Raw genomic sequence first — 26,054 nt, forward strand, 5'->3', positions numbered from 1 at the left:
CTATCGTAACTGCCTTAACTATGACATCAAATTAAGGAGAGCCACCCACTTTCAAAAGAGTAACCTCCCTTTGAGAGCTTTTTCAAAATGGTGTACATTGGACAGCAATTGCTCCAGTTTCGGAGGCATTTAGTTGACAGTGGTTATGCTCAAATACCAGTGTGCACAACTATTCAAGATAAGAAAAGGTAATAACATAGCAAACATGGGACAATTCATGCAAAACCTAATTGTCCAGGTCTAAACAGTGTTTAAATAAATACTCCAATACATTAGATTATAAGCTTATGTTGAAAATGCTTCTTTTTTTTACCTGTGAAATTGTAGCTATGTGATGCACTGCTTTCTTATCCACACTTACTGGTCACTAATTTATCTGATTCCTTCGTATTGTTACACTCTTATAGAGTCCGGCACCGATAACCCTTTACAAGCACAGGAAGTGCACATTGAAGAATATCTTCATATTTTATTATCCCCGTGTAATGGGTTTTCAGACGCTTAAGAAATATTCATACTTTTCTCTCTAATCACATGGAAACTGTAAAACACCTCTTTCCTTTATAAAAAACTTTTTTCTTAAATGCAAACCATCATCTGAGCATTTACAACATCTATGCGATGCTGCACCCCTGTTACAGTGCGAGTAATTGCGATAAACATGGCTGCAAAAAATTACGATGTCCCCTAAACCTAAGATATAACAATAATTCCAGTCCCCAACTACCTACTGGTGACTTTCGTACACTACTTTTCGATACAAAATGACCATTTAGCTGTGGGTAATTGAAGGGAAAAGCAACTGGAGGACTCTCCAGGCCCTGGCCACTATTGCTGCTTGTGGATAGTTTCAGGGCAAAAACTAGTTCATATTACTTTTACCTAACTACGTTTGTAATAGAATTACCTAAGAAGTTTTTATGGTGAAATAAAATAAAATTTTGATATGAGAACCCTCAACAAAACTTGTAATGACCAACCATGCCTCCCTCGTTAATGAAAAACAAGTTTATGTGGACAAACTTGCCACCAGAATGACTGGATTAACAACATATGACAGTACATGTTTAGTCAGACTTACTTTTGACCTGCTTTTCCGTGTCGGAGCCAAAGAGAGCCATGTTGGAATCTTTCCAGTCATATTTCTTGGCTTTCACTAATCCTGCAAAATAACATGTTTGCACATACTGAGGCACAATTACATTGGATCAGTGTTTTACTTCTTGTACATGAAAAAAAATGCCTGTCAAGATCCGGGTTAGAATAGGCCTTCAGCAACCCATGCTAATGCCGTAAAAGGCGACTATGCTTGTCGATTGCTCACTGACTTGATTGATGCATGTCATCGTATACCAATTGCATAAATCGATGCTAATGAAGTCAATCACTGAATTGTCTGGTCAATTATTTACAGTCCACCTTCATATAGCTAAAATACTGCTGAATGTGGCATCAAACAACAAACATCATGAGAAATAAAGATATTAATTACCTTATATCAACTAGGTCTACTGCCATCTCAAAAATAAAAAAGCTTAAAATGAAAATAATTCAAAACTTCAAACGTGATATCATTAAGTACTATATTTTCATGTTTTATCGCTTCCTAGTCCTTATAGTATTATGGAGATATCAAATCTGGAAATTTCATCAAGAAACAGGACAAGACAATGTCTCAATGTAATGTCACAAAGTTACAGCTAATTCAAAGTGTTAAAAAAGATGCTTAATGAAACAGGTGTGGGACGTGAAATTTACACTACGCATACATCTCAATATTATCAATCTCCATAATAACATAGGATCAACATGATGAAAGTCATAAAGAACTACACACTATGAATGAGAGTTTACCTTTAGGCATGGTTGTGTAGGGGATGAAAGACTTCGCTCAAAACAGTTAACAAGAGAGCTGGAACAGAAAGACAAGTCAATCAAACGTTTACTCTACACAGTCAACAACGAAATCAATGGCCAAACAAGAGCAGTGCCACTTTTAGGACTCACAGGGTACTCCTTCCAGTAGAGCCAGAGCTGTAGTGATACACCTGACCTCATTAAGATGAAGTGACCACGCCCCCTCTGTCTGAGTTAGGTCACATGACGTTGATGGTGGAAGTGGGCTGGTGAATGAATCACTGAGCAAACTGTCATTGAGGAACAAGCCCGGGGCTACACATTTTACACAGGCGACACAGACAGTACAGAATCCCATCATTGCTCACACTTTGACGTGTGTCGCCAGAGCGCAAATCTCTTCATTTAGCTAGCTATTATGAAAACAGTGAGTGAGTGAGTGAGTGAGTGAGTGAGTGAGTGAGTGAGTGAGTGAGTGAGTGAGTGAGTGAGTGAGTGAGTGAGTGAAGTATTCCATTTATATCACGGCGTGTCAGTTTAATGTGGGAGGAAAGCCCGAAGTGATGCAGGTCTCCGATGTTTACCACTTTGGTGAAACACACGAGCCAGGTATAGTCCTGACAAACCTAGAAACATAATGGGGGCGAACCAGGATTCGAACCCACAATCATAGGTTTCTGGCGTGCCCAAGGGGCGCAACTCTGCACAGCAAATTTCAGCGCCCTAGGCAACTGGCCACCCGTACCCCTGAGAGAATAAGTGAAGGAAATAGAAATATATCAAATATTTCAAAAACATATCAACATTAAAACAAAATATTCCCACGTTTTGTAAGCACACCACATATTTAGGCTCTAATGTGCTTCGCTGACTTATCAAGTCCCATGTATTGCAATAACCTGTAGTGTTCAGATGTCCGCCAACAAGTACCTGAGGGGGGCATTGCAAGCGACGAATCGCTTAGAGTAAGCAAATTAATCGCTCATCTCGGGGTCTGCAACAGTTCGAAGCTCTTGCGCACCTCCAAAATGGCGTTGTAACTACCGCTTGGCTGCCTTGCCTTAATGAAGAACGTAATAGATAAGGCTCGTTGACAAACTGATGAAAATTATAACTACTTTGAAGACGTGGAGCAGACTGAGGATGATGGGGTGTTAGCTGCCTTTGCTCATTTCCCAGTTGATCCAGTCAAAATCAGCCGCCATTTTGGTTAGAGCAGCTACCTCAGCCAGCGGTTGTTTCCCTTTCAAGCGGCTGAAAGTTTAGCGCACTGTTGTAAGGTGAATCCCTGTACATCGCTTGCAAGCGATTGGCTTTGCACTGCACCCCAAGTGTGAACTCCACTTCAAGCCACCCTTTGCATCAGGAAGGTATGATCATAACAATACCAACAACTGACAGGGAACAGAGGCCACGAGGAAGTGTTCCTTGCAGATCCACAAATTGCACATCCGTGATGCAGCCTCTGATGTTGTAATTGTTTGCAAGGTAGACACCTGACTCTTTTCACCCCCAAAATACATCATGACTCACAACCATGAATTTCACAAAATGAATGAAAAGACTATTGCTTAGTTTGTATGTTGTTTAACCCTAAACTCAGCAATATTCTAGCTATATGACAGCCATCTGTAAAGAATCAAGTCTGGACCAGACAATCCAGTGATTGGCATCATGAGCATGAGCACCCATCTGATACGATGATACGATGACATGCGCTTTCCAAGTCAGCGAGTCTGACCACCTGATCTTGTTAATCGCCTCTTACGAAAAAGCATGGGTTGCTTTACCTGATTTTCATGCAGTTCATGAATTAACATGACAGCTTTTCTTTTGAAGACCCAGATTCTACGGTACAGAAAGGTTTGAACATGTGCTGAGTAATTTTCCCTGAGGAGTCAGCCTATCCAAGACATACCATGACACAACAGTTCGCCGTGAGGCAGTTACTAATGGATTTCATAATCGTGGGCATCAAAAGGAAAACTTTGTCAAGTGAGGGATCAGTACTTATTTCTAGGGTGGGGACGAGTACAAGTTTACTATCTGGGTACCAGATCCCCACTGACCGACCCTAACTGGGTACCCACTGCAGGTCTCAAGATTGGGAATTGTTGGGATTGCCCTGGCCAAAACTATTCAGATACATGCATAAAATGAATTGATTTATACTTACACTGATGTTGAAGTTTAATCTTTACTCAAACACATAAAAGTCAGAAGGAATGGGTGCATAATCAGAAAGATATGTGAACATTAGTGACTTGTAGTGTAAAATTAGTGTTCTCACTCCACAACTAACACTAACGTGGAATGTTATATATAATCTCACGCGTAATTTACTTATTGGTTTTGTATATATCCATCCTGTAAATACTTCAGTAATGACAGACAATAAAATCCATAAGGGTAAAGAGTAAAAACTTGTCTGCTGTGTTATATGAACATCACGACTGCGAAATTATTCTTCCTGGTGACTATAATGCACGGTGTGGTAATTGAAAGATTTTATCATCGACGACAACAACAGATTTATTACATGTTTAGAAGACATGGAGTATGTATCGGACGTATTTAACGTGCCCTGCAGTACCAGAGATGATGTGTGTAGTAAATACGGGAGGGATCTAGTAGACTTTTGTTGTACATTTTCTGTCCGTATTGTAAATGGACGACTTGCTGGGGATAAGGAAGGATCGTTTATTTGTTTTAAGGAGGGTGGTGCTAGTTTGGTTGATTATGTACTATGCTCAACTTGTTCTTTTGACAATATTTCCGACTTTAGCATAGATACTCGGTGTGAATCAGATCACTTTCCTATCATACTTACCCCTACATGGATGTGATAGACAGGTTGATAATGTTAATGAAATGCATGTAAATAATATTCCTAGATATACATGGAGAAATGAAATGTGATGCCTTTAAACATAATGTTTCTGAGTCATTGTCTGCACTTCACATGGATGAGTTAATGCATTTATTGTCTTTGAATGTTGATTTAGCTGTTGAAGCTTTGACCAATGCTGGACATAATGGTTCTATTTCATGCGGATTACTTTCTAGAGCTAGAAAATCGAAACGTAAACCTGGAGAAAAATGGTACGATAAACACTGAGGATGATGAAGGCTAAAAAGTTTAATGTATTAGATAAGTTTAGAGTTACTGGTGATAAAGAGATTCTTTCTAAACATTCTACATTAAGAAATAGTTACAGGTCTTTATGCAGGAAGAAAAGATTAGAATACGAAGAGACTTGTGTTCGTGAACTTGTAGACAGTAGTGGAGATAGTAAAACATTCTGGAAAAAGATAAGTACATCAACAAAGAAGACATGTTGTAGTCCTGTTTCCAACAAGATTTGCCAAGAAGATTGGTTTGATTATTTTCAGAATATTTTAAACCATACTGAGATACTTGTGGACTCAGATATTATTGAGCAAGTAGATGATGTTATAAATAATCATAATGAACAATTGTGTGATTTGTGTACTGATGATGATGTAAATAATATTCTTAATGGTGATATTACACAGGAAGAGATCGGATCATCCATAAGAGATCTGAAGCAGGGTAAGGCTGTGGGACCAGATGGTATTAAGGCTGAGGTGATCAAATGTTGCAGTACTGTTTTAATTCCATATTTGTTAGTTATGTATAATAATATTTTGTCAATGGGTAATTTTCCATCCGAATGGGCTAAGAGTGTTATTGTACCACTTCATAAAAAAGGAAGCTTTGACTGTGTTAACAATTAAAGAGGCATATCTTTGATAGAAATTTTTGGGAAGTTATTCTCCTCTTTTCTAAATGCGCGTCTGAAACGTTTTTCTGATCACTTTAAGGCACATTGACATACAATCAGCCATGTCGCCAGGCCTGACAGTCACCTCTAGAAGTATAATGTTGTATACGTCTACCACATGTTGGTGTAGCACGTAGCGTTTCTTGTCAAGGCCTTCCGGGTACCCACAGGACTACTGGACTATGGTTAGTGACATGATATATTGTTTAATGACAATAATAACATTAGAAAGAAGTTTATTTGAGTGAAAATATTATCCGTTGTGCAATAACCTTTCCTAAATCCTGCCTTGGCCTCAGGTATACTGTTAAGTACATGGACAGTGACTCATATCGATCACTGGTTTGTCTGGTCCAGACTGGATTATCCACAGGGTACCGTCGCATACGCGGAATAGTGGTCAGTGTGTTGTTATACCAGACACAAGGGACTGACCATTTGATATTCTGAGGAGGGCCTGGGACTTTATATCAAGAAGAGATATTTTTTTCAGCACAGAAACCAGATATTTTTACATAAAAAACTATGAGCCTGAATTTTTGTTGTTTTTTGTAGTAAAACCTTCAGGCAGCAGAGCTGGCTCAGTCCCTGCTTCCCCCTGGTTTTACTCTGCTTCCCCCTGGTTTTACTCTGTCGACCAAAACCTCAGTCACATTCTATACTTTACATAACTCCATCTACATTTTTCACTGTAGAAAAATCTAATGAAACTGATTTGGCCACTGGCCATATCCTCCAAAACGAAAGCTATCTTAGTCATAGACCTCATTGGCTGGAAACAGGTGAAGTGGGAAATAACTCATGTATTTGAGGGGTTTTTCTTTTCTGCATTACACATCCTTCATTGGTTTTATCAAAATTCAAACTGGATCACCTTTCAAATTTTTAAAGCTTATAATGTGAATATTTGTTAGGTGTGCCAAACCTTAGTCACAACAGCTGTGTTGTTTGCTTAACAATCTTTCTGCATCCTTGACCTCCAGTTGGCTAGGGCAGCTACACAACACTGGGAGCCAGGGAAACTCTTAAAGTGCACTGATGGCAGGACAATGTTGAAAATGGGTAACACATAAAATAAATTGTTCCTTATGCACTCTGTTTGCAGGGTTGATACTGTGTTAGTAAGTAATTTGAATACAGTTTATTTTATACTTATTCAAAATCTCTCTGCTTAAGATGAGTGAGTGAATGATTTGGGTTTGACAGCTCTTTGAACAGTTTTCAAGGGTAGACACCTTTTGTTTGTTTGTTGGTTGGTTGGTTGGTTGGTTGGTTGGTTGGTTGTCTAACGCTGAGCTCAGCAACAATGCAGCTACATGAGGTGTGGCAAAATGAGGTTTAATGTCGCGTCCAAGATTATTGCACTCCTATAGCGAGGTGCAGGCATGTGTATGTGTGTGGCAGCTTGTACTAGTCCATTCAGATGCCGATTTATAGTGCAAGCCCACTGAGATACCATGCCGCAGCTGAACATGAATACCCCAAACAGACAATCCACAGACAACAGACAATCCAGTGGTCGATATTGTGAGCAGTGACCGACACCATATGGGTATGACTATAATCACAATCTGTTTGGTCACCTCTTACAACAAGAGTGAGTGAGTGAGTATGGTTTTACGTCGCTTTTAGCAATAATCCAGCAATATCACAGCGAGGGACCCCAGAAATGGGCTTCACACATTGTACCCATGTCGGGAATCAAACCCGGGTCTTCGGCGTGATAAGCCAATGCTTTAACCACTAGGCTACCTGACCTCCCCCTTACAACCAGAAAAGGTTGCTGGGAACCTATTCGAACCCTGAATCCCTAGGAACTATGATGGATAGCTAACTAGTCCATAATTCTGACCAGTGTTTTGATCACACAGTACATTTATAATATCAACCTCCATGTGTGTTCATTGGTACCGTAGTTCATCTTCCCCAGGCAAGGGAATTACCTGATTGCAAAAGTCCAGTTTCATCCCTTGCCGAACTAGGCTGGAGTTTTGTGGCTTGATAGTAGGGGCACCAGTGGTTATTACAACTTATATCATGTCTATGATACTCCTATTGACCAATCAGATTCCAACAAAATAACGGCGCCCAGGCAAGATGATCTGATCGATAATCAAGATCTTTTTCAGCATAAAACTGGTCTAATCTTGTAAAGTGCATCAAATCACTTGAGCACCTTTATCAGAAACATGAATAAATTTGGCAAATATGTGTTGCTGCCCAGTTGACACACACATGCTCTGCAAATCCTGTATGGCAGTCACTATGTTCTTTATGAATCGGATGTTGATTTCATTACGCGATTTTGATTGGGCTAAGCACAGACTCGTTAGTCCAGGGAAAATAAACTCCAAAATTAATGCCAAGTTTATCCTCCCTTGCCTCTGGAAGATTGTGCACGTTAATCTAAAATATATTGTTGGAATGCAAATAAGTCTAAAGCATTCAAAAAAGGTATTTACAATACCTAATGAAAAAAAGAATAAGAGAATGAACACAAAAACTCTCACCTTCCTTTCTTGCAATAGAAGAGATAAGATTCAAATGTTAGCGGTGCCGATATTAACTGTACATACTCCCCATGTAATAACTACAGTGTAAACATCTCACACGCAGTATACACACCATAACACTGGTCACACTGTGAAGGGCGTGTCCCACAACACCGCAAAGTATACCGAACATGCAGTCTCCAGAACAACATTCAATAAATCTTCTCATCAATAGTCAGTATTGTATGTGCTTTGTACAGTAGGTGGGTCTGTATATTTGACAAGGTTACGCTATTCATGATGTAAGACTTAGACATACCGTATTCGACGTAATAAGCATCCAGGGCGCTGTCAAAATTAGAAATAGGGGCCTCTTATTAGAATATTATTTTAATTGAAAAAAAAAAAAGAGTTGAAAGATTGTAAATTTCGTGGTTTATGCTGACAGCCTGAAATGTTTATATACGACAAAAATATTTTGCCAGGATTTAAATGCCCATGAATGGGTGCATATAACACACGAGTGCGTATCATATACGAATAAATAAGTCTTACGTTAATTGATCAATCGGAAGGGGTGCTAATTGGGATTGTTCACTAGCCATTATATTAGCAAATATTGCTGTGGGGCCTTATAGGAGCAGGGCGCTTATTACGTCGAATATGGTCATACAAAACCACTTCCTTGGTTGATAAACAAACAATTATTGCTGTCCCCTTTATTTGGTTATTTAATGCAGTGTGAACATTGCTTGATCATAAAGTCATGAAGTCATGACCATAATGGCAAAGTGATCAGAACTACACACACATTTCTTTTAAGGTCATATTTCTGTTATTTATATTCTTGAACATAAAACAGAGTTATATTATAGTGACAGTGTGCATTGGTTAATGCCCCTTAAATCAGAACTGTTGTTTAAGACCTTCAATGACAGAAGAGGCTATTATTGCAAATTTTATGCAAAAGTCTGTGTAACCTGATGATTTTAGAAGTCATACAAATATTAACTGAGCTTGCACAGATAAGAGTTTTACAGTAAGATTTTCAGATTAGTTTACAAAAAATACAATTAGTCAATATGAAAAAAAGAATTATTAAAATGTTGACTAGAAATGCAATGGCATATAATACTCGTGACATATAATAAACTATAGTTATATGAAAGAATTAGTCCTTAACATTTTTAGAAGCATATGTCACTTTAAGTGTCATCCAAAAGAGATCAGTGTGTATTGTATCCAGTTACCATGGTTACAATGATGAAACGAACAACCTTCTTCTTTAACACGACGTTAATACTATGATAAGTTTCTTTCTTTACACAGAATAATAATGCCAAGTCAGTTTGCAATATAGGCGTAATGTATGGCTGAAAACTAGTCACATACAGACGGATCGCAAATTACAACAATATCAAACAATACAATAAGCTCTCATGATTAGTTGTTACCATACTTTGTCAATTTATTCTCAAAAACGCTCTTGTAAACATTGTTCAACTTCTGTTTACCATAGCGGACATTACCTTCCACAAAACATGCATGGGAATATGTCATTTCGGGTAGCACTAAATGGATTTCCTTCACATCCTGCATTGTGATTGGCTAATAATAACACACTTGAATTCTTTCGTTTCGGTTATGTTTATCTTACTTTGGCACACAAATCTGATTGTACAACACAAGGTTCTTGAATGATGGTGATGTACTATCCTACCAGTACTTGTCAATTTCTACGAACAAGCAGTACAGTACTTACTGTTTTTTAAAAATATGTCTGTTTATCATCAGTTCAGTTAAAGACCAGCACTGTAGTCTGTACTCGTATGGTTAAAAATGTATCTGAAGCCCGCGACCGCAGTCTATTCAATCTACAAGGCATTTTATCATTAACTGAACATGCACAAACATGCATTGTTACTTTCAAATATCCAGTTAACCTGCATCAATGAGTTTCTTCCCCAAACAATAAAACGTTTTGAAACATTTCTTGAGTCAGAATACGAAGCAACATTGTCTATTCAGAAAGATAAATTGGTTCTATTTTTCAAGGCTGGCAATTAAAGTCTATGCATTTTGTCCTGTGATAAATGACCCACCAAAGAAAATACCAACTATTCACTCAAGGAGAACATCTCCCATCATGCCTCACTTAAACCATCATGCACTATTCCACATGGCGTCAAGGGAGTGCAACACATGTTGTGAATGTGATATGACTCACTGTGTCAAGCTGATATTTTACTTATCAACTTGAAAGAATATTTTTACACATTTTTCATAAAATGTCATTTCGACACCTGATGGACTTGATGATTAACACTGCATAATATTCAGACATCAGTATGTTGCCATACACATATTAATTAAAGGTCATCATCAATTTACCCCCAATGGATGGAAGACGTTATGCATCACATGACCTACAAATGCCACCCAGGTCACACTGTAAGAACTAACTACATATATATATTGGTTGAATACTTTGTCTACTTTGTCATCCATCAACTTCTAAGTAATGCCTATCAAACAACTCAAGCAGAAAATGTAGTAACTAGAAGGCTCTTAATACTAGCATATGTAGTAACTAGAATACTCTTAATACTAGATGCAGTAATTAGAATGCTCTTTACACTAGATTCAGTAACTAGAATGCTCTTAATACTAGATTCAGTAACTAGAATGCTCTTAACACTAGAGTGAGTGAGTGAGTATGGTTTTACGTCGCTTTTAGCAATATTCCAGCAATATCACGGTGGGGGACACCAGAAATGGGCTTCACATATTGCACCCATGTCGGAATCGAACCCGGGTCTTCGGCGTGACGAGCGAATGCTTTAACCACTAGGCTACCCAACCGCCCCTCTTAACACTAGAAAATGTAGTAACTAGAAGGCTCTTAATACTAGCACATATAACTAGAATGCTCTTAATAAATGAGATGAAGTAACTAGAATGCTCTTAATACTAGATGCAGTAACTAGAATGCGCTTAACACTAGATGCAGTAACTAGAATGCTCTTAACACTGGTACTCCTAAGCCTGGGATAAAACAGACCAGAGGAACATACTCAGCTGACACAATCAACTACACTCTGTTAATATTGATTTCATATAACACCATGTGCAATATTGATGACTTCATTTTAACTTCACGTCCCTATGCGTTGAAATTGTACTTCTACAGTTTCTTGTTGACATTCTCGGATCGAACTATTACTGTCTATATTTGGTATCTTGCAATCCCAAATATTTGCTAATACAACAGTTTAAGTAGTCTGTCATACAGACCCTGAAACTAATATATCCAATACAGCCCATGTAAGTCTATAATGTTTGCCTAGTCTAGATTACTGCAGTAAAATGAAGAAAGTCTCTGGGATTCTTTTTGTTATATTTTATAAATATAATAAAACAACTGTTTTTTCTGTAAAATGTGTTCATTTAAGAGACTAGCTGTTAGTCTACAGTTTAAAGTAAATGATGTGAAGTATTTTACAGTAGCATTGATGTGTATTTACTTCTGTGAACTATCTTCGAAACAAATTATACATATGCTTGGCTTTGGTCATTTGAATCTGTGATCCGAAATATATAACAAAAAATATATTGCCTTAGTAATTGACAAACCCATATTTGTGGTGTTAAATGTTTACCCACGCATGTACCAAGGAATATGGCCCTCCAAATATATGTTCTATTTTGGCAAACCTTCCAAATGTCTTGTTTTCTTTGTCATTCCCCTTGGATGAAAACTTGCCAAAATTCTTTGTTCTGAAAATTATCCAATATTTTCATATCTAACTTTTAAAAAAAGTACTCAAAAGTAAGTAAAACTTTTCACCTCAATCACCTGAACCACTTCACCTCTCCAAAACACCCGCCTTGACAAATGACAGTTCCGTGATGTTAAAGGGGGACTCTGATTGGGCCAAAGGGCAGTACCTTTAAATTTCTATGAAAGTCATTAAAAACACTTCATTTGTCAGCCAGTTAATCAAGCAATTACTAATGGCCCTAATTACACTTACAACAATGTCTAGCTAACCGTCAACATAAACAGAGTGTTTCTTTAACACAATGTCTAGCTAACTGCCACCATAACCAGAGTTCCTCCTTAACACAATGTCTAGCTAACTGCCACTATGAACAGAGTTCCTCTTTAACACAATGTCTAGCTGACGGCCACTATGAACAGAGTTCCTCTTTAACACAATGGCTAGCTGACAGCCACCATAAACAGAGTCCCTATTTAACACAATGGCTAGCTGACGGCCACCATGAAGAGAGTCCCTATTTAACACAATGTCTAGTTGACAGCCACTATGAACAGAGTCCCTATTTAACACAATGTCTAGCTAACAGCCACCATAAACAGAGTCCCTATTTAACACAATGTCTAGCTGACGGCCACTATGAACAGAGTCCCTATTTAACACAATGTTTGGCTAACAGCCACCATGAACAGAGTCCCTATTTAACACAATGTCTAGCTAACAGCCACCATGAACAGAGTCCCTATTTAACACAATGTCTAGCTAACATCCACCATGAACAGAGTCCCTATTTAACACAATGTCTAGCTAATGGCCACCATGAACAGAGTCCCTATTTAACACAATGTCTAGCTAATGGCCACTATGAACAGAGTCCCTATTTAACACAATGTCTAGCTAACAGCCACCATGAACAGAATCCTATTTAACACAATGTCTAGCTAATGGCCACCATGAACAGAGTCCCTATTTAACACAATGTCTAGCTAATGGCCACCATGAACAGAATCCCTATTTAACACAATGTCTAGCTAATGGCCACCATGAACAGAATCCCTATTTAACACAATGTCTAGCTAACAGCCACCATAAACAGAGTGCCTATTTAACACTATGTCTAGACGCCGCGACAGATAACCAGTGTTGTCAACAAAATATCTGAATCAGATTAATCAAGTGGGCGAGGGAGTAGCGAACAGTGATAAAACATGACTAATATCCTACTATTGATCTGAACACTGTGAGACACCACCTCACAACCACAGAATGTACATATATTTATTGACAACAATTATTTCACGATACCAAATCACTCATACATCTTCAGTTTGCTTTTCAGATCAACAGTCACAGTTAGTTGATAAAATGGCTGAACATACCATATTACATACAACTAGTTCACTTAACCAAACCCACCCAGGGTTAGAATTGGTTTTCAGCAATCCATGCTTGTCGGGATCGGGTGGTCAGGCTCGCTGACTTGGTTGATGCATATCATCATAATATAAGTTGTAGCAGTATCCCTGGGGGTATACATGGTTTAGTGAGGAAAGCCACATGTACTCTAAGTGATACTGCTACAACGAAGTTATCAACATGTTTCAATCTGCCATTGTAAAAGAATGAAAACAAATTGATGGAAAACAGGTCGATTGAGCTGAGGTTAACTCGTGCCATGTCACATGACTTGCATTGACCTGGAAACAGCATGCAACTCTTTGGGTCGAAGTGAGGAATAAGGGATTTATTCTTCCACTCGGAAAACCACGTGCAGTCTGTTTTCTTCGTGGAGGGGTGTAAGGGATTCACTCTCACACCCAGATAGCATTTTATCAACACCAATCAGATGTCAACAGTCATGGAGGTTTGATCATCCCAATTGGGTAGATCGATGCTCATGATATCAATCACTGGATTGTCTGATCCAGACTTGATTATTTGACAGACTACTGTCATATAGTTAGAATATTACTGAGTGCCGCATTAAACAACATCAAGAAATAAGTTTACTGAACCATGCAAAAAAACATATGATAATGCTTGTTTTGCAAAACTCAGTGATTATGTACAACTTTATATAATTGTGAATCACTGAAAGTGTTTTAATTCTAAACAGTATTTCAGTCACAGATTATCAGCTAAATTTGGTCAACAGCTCAAAGTGATGCAGGTAAAACCAGTTTACTTTTTCTGGCATGAGTGACCATGCACCCATAATTTGTCATGAACAAAACTCAAAGACACTCTCAGAAAACAACTGACTTGTCCCAAACATGCTCGAGGCCATGACCCAGTTGTTAGGGCAATATGTTGCAGGGTTCCATACACAAGAAGGGTGGAATCGGTACTTCCAGTAGAATGGCCTTTCTCAGTACCGGTACACATGGTATTGCTCTAACATTCCCCATTCTGGCAGCGTCATCCATAGCTTGTAGACTTTCTCACAACCTGTTAATCATTAACGGTACTACATACATCAATGAAATGAAGATATGACGACAACAGTTTCGACCTCTCACATGATCAATTTATACATCAGTAAAGTTAACATCTATGCCAAAAGTCAATTTTACAAATTTGAAGAGAAATTTAAATTATGAGCAAGTCTGTGATCCAAGATGAATATTTGAAGGTGTTTGTATAGTGATAGTGTACTGTGGTTGGGTCAGGTATGTTCTGACTCAGGACCCGAGTATCCACAGATACCCACTGGACTACACAGTCTTCTGATTAATCATGTGATTTATTGTTTATGACAATAATCAAATTCCATGGTTACACCACAAGTTGTTTATATTTGCTTTTTGTATTGACTATGCACACATTCTTTCTGACTTCCATATGTAAAGTAAAGATAAAGCTTCCGCCAACTTCAGTGTATATATGACCAGATTTTTTAAAATGTTGATCTAATTGATTTTGCCAGGGCTTCAGCAAAACAGTTCCCAATAGGACATTTTGTACCCAACTCTTGCGACCTACCTGGGTGACCAGAGACTAGTAAATAAGAAAATCAACTTTGGCCAAGGATTTTCTCATGTTCAAATAATAAAACAAACTTTTACAGTAAAACTCTTTGAAACATTGCAGCCTCACACATTTTTGTGTTGTTCAAAGTATGAAACGTGAAAAACATGAAGTAACTGACAGGAACTAAGTCTTATTGATATGAACACATCTAATTATTTGTTTCCAGGTTAAAGAGCAAGTGGTTGATGGTAAAATCCTCAAATCAAGTCTATATCCTTGAAGCATGATGCTAACATAGGCAAGACTCAACTGTCAACGGAGTGGAATTTCCCTCACAGCCAGAACCCAAGAGTTGAGCTACCTCATTAACCAGGAACTGTTCCTAATTGCCAGTTGCCCCTTGCATCATGTAGCAGTGTTTGTCAGGGTTATGTGAACTCCGGTTACAAGATACAAGTATGGAAGGAATTCACATATGATACACTTGCATGAGTAAACATATTCCCTTGGCCTTGTCTCAGAAATATGATATTCTTCTACATGCACTTATCGTTTTGTTTGTTTGTTACATAACGCCGCACTCAGCAATATTCCAGCTACATGATGGCGGTCTGTAAATAATCGAGTCTGGACCAGACAATCCAGTGATGGACAATGTGAGCCTCGGACATGCATCAACCAAGTCAGCGAGCCTGACCACCCAACCCCCTTAGTCACCTCATGATCAGTCTTACGACAAGCATAGTCGCCTTTTACGGCAATCATGGGTTGCTGAAGGCCTATTCTACACATGCACTGATAGAATTGATTGTAATTGAGTTCTTTATTAATTGTAATTGTTAAAGGAGTAACATTCTTTATACAGTACTGTGAAATACTTTATCTGCTGCACATACAACATGCAAGATGACAACCACAGAATGCTCCCTGTCTATCACATGAAACGAGAATTTTTCATTTTCAGGTCAAAGCATACACATCAAGGTGAGGTGACATTGGGTTTAGCTCGCGTTCAATATTATTGCACTTATATAGCTCCGTGCACGCACATGTGTGTGTGTGTGTGTGTGTGTGGCTGCTTGTACATAGCCCGGGCTGATGCCGATTTATAGTGCTAGAACACTGAGATACCATGCCTCAGTTTAACATGAATACCCCACACAGACACAGTATACCGACTCCAAGCCGACCAGTCCTTGTTTTAGCCCCTTAATGCCGAGCGCCAGACAGGGTAACAACAAGTACCATCTTTTAACATATTTTGGTATGACATGGCCGGGAATTGAACCCCATACCTTCCGCTCTCCGGACGGACGCTCTACCACTAGACTACGGAGGCGGTCCATAAACATCAAAGTATCTTAAGTTCTCATGCTGCTACTACTGCTTGTGCTACTGCTACTACTTGCGTTATGCTATCACAGCTTGTGTAATGTTACTGCTACTACTGCTACTCTTACTAGTTGCAAGATTTTATTTTTATATATATATACTTTTAGCAAGAAAATTATATTTATTTGAACTGAAACCGCATCAAAGTACGCATTTGTTTGTCAAAGATAACACAGACACAACTATCTTAGCAAAATCGTCAGATCAACATCAAAGAATGTATGATCTCATATTAGCCAGCCCAGCTGTCATTCTGCCATGTTGCCATGGTAACATAATACCTATCAATATCAAACTTCTCATTTGGCAGATGCATTACTAAGTATGTCAAGAGCCTACTGAGCTGTCTTCAGATAAAAACACACCACTAGACCAAGTCATAGACCTACACCTCACGTTATTAACTCTTGATAATTTCAAAAAATGTCAATAATTCACAACAGCTTAATACTACCGAGATACATTTTTGGGGTGATTCTTTCCTCTTAACATGATTGTCAGCCTCTTACATAATTGTCAGCCTCTTACATGATTGTCAGCCTCTTACATAATTGTCAGCCTCTTACATGATTGTCAGCCTCTTAACATGATTGTCAGCCTCTTACATGATTGTCAGCCTCTTACATGATTGTCAGCCTCTTAACATGATTGTCAGCCTCTTACATGATTGTCAGCCTCTTACATGATTGTCAGCCTCTTAACATGATTGTCAGCCTCTTAACATGATTGTCAGCCTCTTAACATGATTGTCAGCCTCTTACATGATTGTCAGCCTCTTAACATGACTGTCAGCCTCTTAACATGATTGTCAGCCTCATGCAGATCTTAAACATATTTTTACTGCTGTAAGATGATAATTCAATCTTGAAATTCAAGGTTATTCATTGGCTCACAAGCAGAAGACTCAATGACTCATCATGTGCCTACTCCGACAACTTTAATCTGACAAAAAGATATTTTGATCCAACCTACAATATAGATCTCTCATTGAAGAAGCATGTACAATGGACGTCTACAGACATACAATATCTTCCATTACGCCTTGACTTACAAAAGTGGGGGTCCAGGGGACCTCAATAATTAATTTTAAGAGTCCTTACAGGCAATATGAGGGTCCTGTAAAGTAATGAAATGGTTTAGAGAGCTCCAGATAAGCTTTTGGTGTTGTGGGTATTTTACCCATGCATTTTAAAATCATTGGGTATCAGTAAATCTATCTGGGTATTAAAATTTCTGTTACCCACTAGTTTTTACACATGTGGGTATTTCAGTTAAATATTTAAAAACACTATTCATCTTGTCCCTGCAAACTGGTGTCGTGTAGGTTTCGAGAGCTTTATAGGACTCAAAAATACCACGATACTTCCACAAGAAAGTGTGATGGCAAATGATCATGATGTAACTGTCATTGTGGAGTTTGGCAATGTTGATGGAATGCCCGTTTATAATTTCAAAATAAGTTGCTGATTTGCTAATCGAATACGCAGGGTTATTTCACAACATTTTGATGATACGCACAAGTTTTAATTTAGTAGCGTATCTGTAATGTTCGTTGTGTATTTGATACGCTTGGATTTTATTTTACTGCATATTTCTGCATTTATGATGCGTATTTTACGCAGATACGCAGCTTATCTGGAGCTCTTGGTGTAGTGTACTGTACGGCTTAGAAATTACTGTAGCCTGGAATAAATCAGTGATCATGTGGACAGTGGTGATGATTGATGGATGAAATGACTGACACCCATCACTGCTCTTGATGCGCTGTTGGTACAATGAATGTTATTGTGCGTGTATAGCAAACTAAGAAATCACACTCAGTGTCAAGTGTCACTGACAATTGGCTGTCCATGTAATTGGACTAATCTTGTCTGTAAAACAAACAAATTTCATTCAATAATGTTTACATTAATTTTGGTAAAATCGTGTGTGAAGTGATTTGTAGATCGCACAACTCACCGTTATTTACAGCAACCATGGTCAGATTACCGCTATTGACGCCTTGAAACGAACTTAAGTTGCAAGAGAATGGATACATATATCATAAATGCCATACTTAAAAGACTCGTTAAAAGTCACGGGAAGTCCCTACGGTGACTGGTCAAATTGTTCCATACGTAAAATTATCTGGCAATAGCAATCTGGAACCTGTCAAATATATGAAGATAAACATAAATATTATTAGGGCTGTGACGATACACAAACTATGCTGTTATCAATAATTGTATTGAAAAGTAATAAAATCACGATCTACTGATGCATTGGTGCATTGTTCCACCACTAATTATTATAAATAAATAAAGATTTTCTGTTGGTACTTTTGGCTCATGTCATTCCATCCGAAACACACAAAAGTGTCCCCTTTATCTACCAACCCTCCATCCTAAGTCCTGCTATAACAGCCTTCCTCATGGCCAGTGATGACAGCTCTCTTCACGTTGCTTATTCACAAGAATGTAGTGGAATTCTTGAGGCTGACTCAACAGCCACACTCCTTGTTGGGGGATATGATGTTACTATGACCCATGGGGCACACAGGGGGCACTGGTGACACACCAACATCCACCAGATAAGTATCAAGTCATGGTGACTTACGCCAGGACACAACTTATGGAGGAAGCACTTAACATACAACATGACAAAGGAATGCAAATAATTTGTGCAAAAAAAAATGTGTTTTGTTTTTTTTTTAAATGAAAAACATCATCAAATGAGTTACCGGTATGTTTTTTTATACAAAGCTCTGCTCTCCAGCTCTGCTCTCCAGCTCTGTTTCACTGGACTTGTGTGATCGAACATGCCCATCGTGGGTGTGTTAGTGTGAGGGGGGAGGGGGGGGGGGGAACAGAGGAAGAAAAAGAAGCTGTGTCCCAAAGGATTACCGGTAGTTTTACTTGTATTTAGAAATGCATATCAAATTTTTGGGTTTTTTTGTTTGTCGCCACATACTGCAATTAATATATGATGGCGTTCTGTAAATAATCGAGTCTGGGCCAGACAACCAGTGATTGATATCATGAGCACTGATCCACACAATTGGGATACAATAAGTTGCATCATCCAAGTCAGTGAGCTTGACTACCCAATCCTGTCAGTCGCCTCTTATGACAAGCATAGTTGCCTTTTACAGCAAGCATGGGTTGCTGAAGTCCTGCTCTAATGCGGGGCATATCAAATACTAACAAAAGTATGCAACTCCACCATTCACCTCTCTCTCATACACTCATGACTAAGGAAGTTGAGGCAACTCTATTTCAAAATACCTCCATTTTCCTTCCTCAATCTTAAAATGTAAAGGAAAATTGCACATGGCTGTTGTCCCATCTGTCAAACTGTTTACATTCCTTTTGTCTGCTGTGTCTACAGGCTAGTTTGGAATCTTAAATTGTTCTTTGTCATTCATTAACATATATATAACTACATTTTATTATCATGATTATATGTACAGATGTTTTACACACAATACTACGTATACAGTTTGTAAGATCTATTTTGAAAACATTTCTCAAGTAAGGTTTGAAAGCCTTCTAGAATTGATGTCTGAAAATACTGAAACTTGATACCGTTACTTTTTTTATAACATGTTTATATAGGAAAAGTGCACTGTTCATCGCAAATGATATCAACATTCTTGTACATCACAGCAGTCTTCTGGCAGTTGTTATTAAGATATCTCAACACGGAATAATGTTGATGATGAACCAAGCTTCAAAATAAACATTTAGCAGACATTTAAACTCTTCACTCTCAGACATCGGCCAGACAGGTCGAGATGATCTAGGCCCTAAACCAAGACACAGGCGAAAAGTCGACCAAATTGAATGCACCCAGTTAAAACCGATGCCTTCGAAGAACAAGGGATATATATCACTTCTGGATTAATTAAAACAAATCTTAAACTATGATAGCATAAGTGAGAGTCGTTTGAACGGCAATTCTTCTATGGCAAATATGGGGCACGCTTGACTGAGCAAGACAATTTGAGAAAACTATCAAAGAACCATATAGCACGAATTTGATTCGGAATGGGCGTGGTCGCTACGACTGATTCAGACTAATACTCACGTGTTTCATGCGCTAGGGGGTATAGCACAGGTTAGATAATATAATGACAAGTATCATCTAGAAACTAGCCTTACCTGCGTGTTGGCGACAGAACGTGGAGTGCAGTAGGCGTCGGCTCGCTTTATGCGTTAGCTTCCGGATTCTCCACTTGACCCCGGTGCTGCCATATAAGGTAGCGATGAGAGGTCGGGGTCAGGGGTTACGGTGGCGATACGACTGACTGGGTAAATAGCAACATCGTGAAATATTTCGTGGGCGTGTTTACTGTACACTGTCATATGGTACATAGTATATATGCACAAAGTTCAGAATGGTATCTATTAGCGTAAAGAAAACATTCACAGCTGTAGATATCTATCTATCTATCTAGCTTAATCTAGCAAGGACATGAGCGTGTGAGTTTAGGGCCGGGTGATATGTATATTGCTTTGCGTATATATGCTTAAAAAATAGAAGACAAATGGGAGTTGTTATATTACGCCACGAGGTGTTTATTTCTTATATGAGATATCAACATTACGTACGGCCTTTTTAAGAATGATAAAATGTACAAGCTTTAAAAATATTTACCCGTATTTTAATAATGATGAGGCCTTCAATAGAATCCCACCTCGGTAATATCCATTTGATGCACAGGTGGGTATTTCCCGCATATCCTCACCATCCTCAAGTCGATTACCTGTACCTCCTCTCCCATTACCGATTGTCGCGTGAATTCATTTTTCTTTTGCGTATATGTATGTAAATAAACAATCATTCAACAACCCCTCCGTATTGATCAACAATATTGTAAGAAATATATGGTAAATACGCTGAACATTTATTGTGAGTAACAATATTTGAAAATGAATAATTATCGTTAAATATGTGTTGCCAATGACCACACTGCAAAACGTTTTCTGACGATGGATTTCTTCATATTTATTCCAGCTGTATAGCGAGTCCGGGCCAAACAAACCAATGACTGATATCATGAGCAAAACGCCCTGCACACAGTCGGGGTTCGATAACATGCAGATCAACCAATGATCTATCCATGTAATCGCCTCTAAAGACTAGCATAGAATGCTAGCATCATAATCTAACCCGCAGTTTGTTACTCATGGTATAATACCATTCCGATGAACCTAGAAATATATTATTTGTTTGTGTGTGTTAATGACTCAAGGGATCGCGTACCCACTGTATTATCCAATAAGTTATAAAGTCTTTCATCGTATTCTAACATTTTTCAGGCATATTATGACAACTTATCATATACCTATCAATGATATGAGGTATTTTGCTAGCGCGATAGAGTTAACATAGAGACGGTCATATCACAGGGGGTGTAATAACGAGACCCGTATTACACCCTGCCAGGCTGATAGAGCTTATCACTGCATTTTGAATGGGCGACCGCTTCAGCCGGGGTGGTAAGAAGTTAGAGTTACGTCCCTTAGTGCATCGTCTGCTCGTCTGCTCGTCTCTCCGCTTGCCTTCCAGTGACAATGACTTCCAAACAAGGTGAAAATGTTTTGCATTCACTTGCAAACAGATACATTTTTCAATTTTATTTTATGGTATATGATAGAAAGGTTATCATATGGCAGTTTTCATATCATACTCCATATCAACCCTCGTCCCTTATATCACCTTATGTCAACTGATATCATGTGTTCGAGTCTTGGGTATATCACCTTATGTGAAACAGAACGTGTCTCAAAATATGGACAGGTTTGACTTGTAAAGTTTGATGGGGTTTCTTGGTAAAATTCATTTGTTGTTTTTTTCTTTTCATTTTTAAACATTATCTATGTCCACTTGAAACAGTGAGGTATATCAAAGATAAACAGTAAATGTTGGTGATATATATATAAGAGTGAATGTCTATACAAATCCTTTGCCCATAGTGAAGAAATTATTACAAAATCAATGATATTAAGGTCATATCCATTAATTATGTGTTATTTGGCAAACAACAAAGAAAGATTTTGACATTTTCATTCACAGGTCCGACAGTTTCCTTATGGATATTGGCTCCGATGTAAAGCTCGTCGTATTTCAAGTAGCCCATGTGATACAAGGACTCTGTCGAACTCATAGAGGTTACAGGAAATCCGTACCATTTACTTGCACAACTGATTAAGTATTGTGATATATTTATGCTCATATTCTGATCCATTGACTGGGGTAATGATACAACGGGGCAATACACTTGGTGAATGGAATCTGGCTCATGGTAAACGACTTCATGCGTTGTTGTCATGGCGATACTGCGATCCCGTCGACACGGTTCTCGCTTTGCAGCACGCTACTTCTCCTCTACAGCTGTTTATGATTATGAATAATAAGTTAAAGTTCTTACATACATTCTACGTGTACTGTGCCTGTACGTGGGCCCGTGGCAGGTAGATATCGTGTCGGACCCGTAGTTTCAAACTTGTATGGGTCCTTAGGGCCTGTGGTAAATTTACATGTCGATATATTTATCAGAATAAGCTGCAGTTTCTTAAATTAGGTCCCTGAGAGTTTAGTCAGGGTCCTCAGCTTCTTTAGTATGTGGATCCTGATTGCAGCCTGGCATTATCCATGAATTCATGAATGTCAACCATTATCGCCCGTGAAGTACAAGCATTCTGGCACTCGTTTCGAAAAATCAGAAAGACACACGCTCATGGTATTATTTCTATATCATGTGTGTGTTCTTACAAGTCAACACACGAATTAATATACCTTGGAAAGTGAAACGCTCGTAAAATCCACCTAACGTCGCTTTATCTGTGTAAAGCATTTTGGACATATCACGGTATTTAAAATAGGCTTATTTATTTATGGATCGAGTTACAGTTTGTTTTCTCAAAAATCGTCTAAAAAAACAATTCAAATACTTTCTTTCTTTGTTTCAGTGACGGACCAAAAAGGGAGGGGAGAAGGTCCAACATTTATCAATATTATTTTTTTTTTTATGTTTCAAACATACTTTCCATGAACCTTAGGAAATGGGAGAATAATATCTGTTGCCGGCGTACGGGTACTTGAAAAAGACATTCTTAAAAGCATTGTGATTTATAAGCGCGTCTGTTGCCTTGTGGTACACTCACTGGGCTACAGATACGAAGGTTGCTTTTTCGTTCCGAAGTGAATATAAAGAAAACATTTGTCATTGATTTTACATTACGTTACATTGTGTTCAAATGCAAAATAGATTTCTAGCGAGAGACGGTAATATGTTAGGATATATAAACAAAGGTTGTATTAATATCACCTGTTTGTGATATTTAACCAGACTGGAGAACAATAGGATGTCGGCAGTCATGGGTTGCCGAAGACGTTGTCTAACTGTACTTCAATGCATACATATCTTTGTGCCTGTCGGCATGATTGGGTTTGTTTAATTAATGTATTATACACATTTGGAGCTTTTATTATATCTGAACTTGAGAAACCCTGTCATAAAATAATGAAATCGTCTAAATGTTTATGTTTATTTTGTTTTTAAATGCCCTGACACGTATATATATTCCCATTACTTGAGTGAGTGAGTATAGTTTTACGCCGCTTTTAGCAATATTCCAGTAATATCGAGTCGGGGGATACCAGAAATGAGCTTCACACATTGTACCCATGTCTGGAATCGACCCGGGTCTTCGGCGTGACGAGCGGGCGAACGCTTTAACCACTAGGCTACCCGACCGCCCCTCCAACTACAACTAAACATATTTATTCACAAGGAGCGAACGGGATTGGGGGACAAGTTCTTCCAACTTAGAATGCCCTCTCCCTGGTATTTACAAAATATTCACAATTTCAAATTCAATATATATGCATAAAACATAAAACACTATAGATGAGAGAGAGAGAGAGAGAGAGAGACATTGTTGAATGAACAGTTCTTTACACAAATCTTTTAGTTGTACATATATAATGTTGTACTGCCTTAAATATAGCTTCATTTCTGTAACAACGTGATCTGCATTGCCGTATAACAGTAAGTGTACATCAACAGGTATGTTATGAACAATATTTTTAAGGTTGTTTAACATAATTTCACGCTGATGACTAAACAATGGGCACTCCATGAGATAATGATAATTGTATTTTCACATGTATTCGAACATGTACAGTTCGGGTGATCTGTTATACCAATTCTATATAAACCATAATTCAACTGACTGCACATGTATCTCAGTTTTGTGTGTAAGATATTATATTATTTTCTTTTTCCATAAGCGAAGTACGCAGGTGACGTGGGGTTGTGTTTGTTTTAGCGAATTTTTAAAACAAGAAATCGTAGAATTTCGACCTGATAACGGAATAGAGTTCCACAATCGGATAGACGATGGGTAAAAGGATTCACACGAATGTCTTAGTCTTGTGAGAGGAAAACTGATGTTTTCAGAGTTTCTGAGACTATGAGTTTTTTGCAGCAACGGTTTTGGGTAGAATATCTGTTAGATAGGAAGGGACCATGTTATGATTAATTTCGAAGAAAAGACAAAGTTTACGTTTCTTTCTACGCTCAACTCAGGGTTCCCAACCGGTTTCGTAATATAATGAATGCCTGGGGGCATATTTAGGTAGACCAGTTACAATGCGTGCAGCTTCTAATTGTAATTGTTCTAATTTCTCACTTTGTCCTTCGGTGCAACCATCCCAAACCTCACATGCGTATTCAAAGTGTGGTCTTATGAACATTTTATATATATTGTTAATAGTATTTCTGTGAAGTAGATGTTTGAGTTTTCTCATTGAGTAAATCATCTTGGAAGTTGTTTTAATTATGGTATCTATATGACAAGACCATTTGCCACTGGCTTCAAGTATAACGCCCAAGTGCTTATGACTGTTTACAGAGCTGATTTCTTTTCCGTTGAAATATAGTTTTAGACCTCCGTTGTTGTCTTTGCGAGAGAATAGAACCGATTTGGTCTTATCGGGATTGTAAGTTATGAGCCAAAGTTTCGCCCATTCACTTAAGATTGCTAAATTTGTGCTTATGGGACGTTCCAGTACACTGTTATCATTGGATGACATGCCAATCGATGTATCGTCGGCAGACAGTCTTGTCATACAGTCTAATTTATCAGCAATGTCACTTACATAAACAATAAAGAGTAAAGGACCAAGCACGGACCCCTGTGGCACGCCAGCCTTCATGTATCTCGGTTTGGATATTTCCCCATTCACAAATACGCTTTGGCTACGATTACTAATGTAACTGGTAATCCATTTTAACAATTGGCCTTTTATACCATACCTCTCTAATTTATACACAAGCCCACTGTGCCATACACGATCAAAGGCTTTTGATACATCACAGAATACAATACAATAGTTTTCTTTGTTATCTAACGCTGTACAAATTTGGTGGTAAAGTTCTATTAGTTGATGGACAGTTGAGTGACCAGCCTGAAACCCAGATTGGTACTTATACAACAATTTGTTCTCATGAAAATAATTATATAAATGTTTGAACACTACTCTCTCAAACAATTTTCCTAGACAACTAATGAGTGATATCGGTCTATAATTAGAAACGATAGTGTGATCGCCTTTCTTAAATAATGGCATAACGTTTGCATGTTTCCACTGATGGAAATATACTTGATTGTAGTGACATTATGAACAGTAAACACAATGCTTCGCTTATAGAATATACAGTTTTCTTTAATAATTTATGACAAATTTTATCCGGTCCGGAGGCTTTATTA

General features: G+C 38.2%; 1 protein-coding gene across 6 annotated transcripts in view; it reads right to left on the reverse strand.

The window, feature by feature from the left end:
* Positions 1-20,532, reverse strand: part of LOC139446708 (gelsolin-like protein 2) — a 43,399-nt gene extending 22,867 nt beyond the window's left edge. Inside the window, exons 1-3 of one of the 6 annotated variants that reach the window (XM_071227997.1) lie at positions 20,436-20,532; positions 1,855-1,912; positions 1,082-1,162 (exon numbers count right to left, since the gene is read on the reverse strand). In XM_071227997.1, the coding sequence (XP_071084098.1) occupies positions 1,082-1,162; positions 1,855-1,864 (91 nt within the window). In that variant the 5' untranslated portion in view covers positions 1,865-1,912; positions 20,436-20,532. Of the gene's footprint in view, positions 1-1,081; positions 1,163-1,854; positions 1,913-2,007; positions 2,049-2,975; positions 2,998-8,173; positions 8,196-9,917; positions 9,992-20,361; positions 20,382-20,435 lie in introns of those variants that run through there. The other 5 variants (XM_071228001.1, XM_071227999.1, XM_071228000.1 and 2 more) reach the window with 5 other exon arrangements.
* Positions 20,533-26,054: the final 5,522 nt, after the last annotated feature.

This window comes from Haliotis cracherodii, unplaced genomic scaffold (assembly GCF_022045235.1).
Source record: "Haliotis cracherodii isolate W230 unplaced genomic scaffold, xgHalCrac1.p SCAF_6, whole genome shotgun sequence".
Classification (NCBI taxonomy): Eukaryota; Metazoa; Mollusca; class Gastropoda; order Lepetellida; family Haliotidae; genus Haliotis; species Haliotis cracherodii.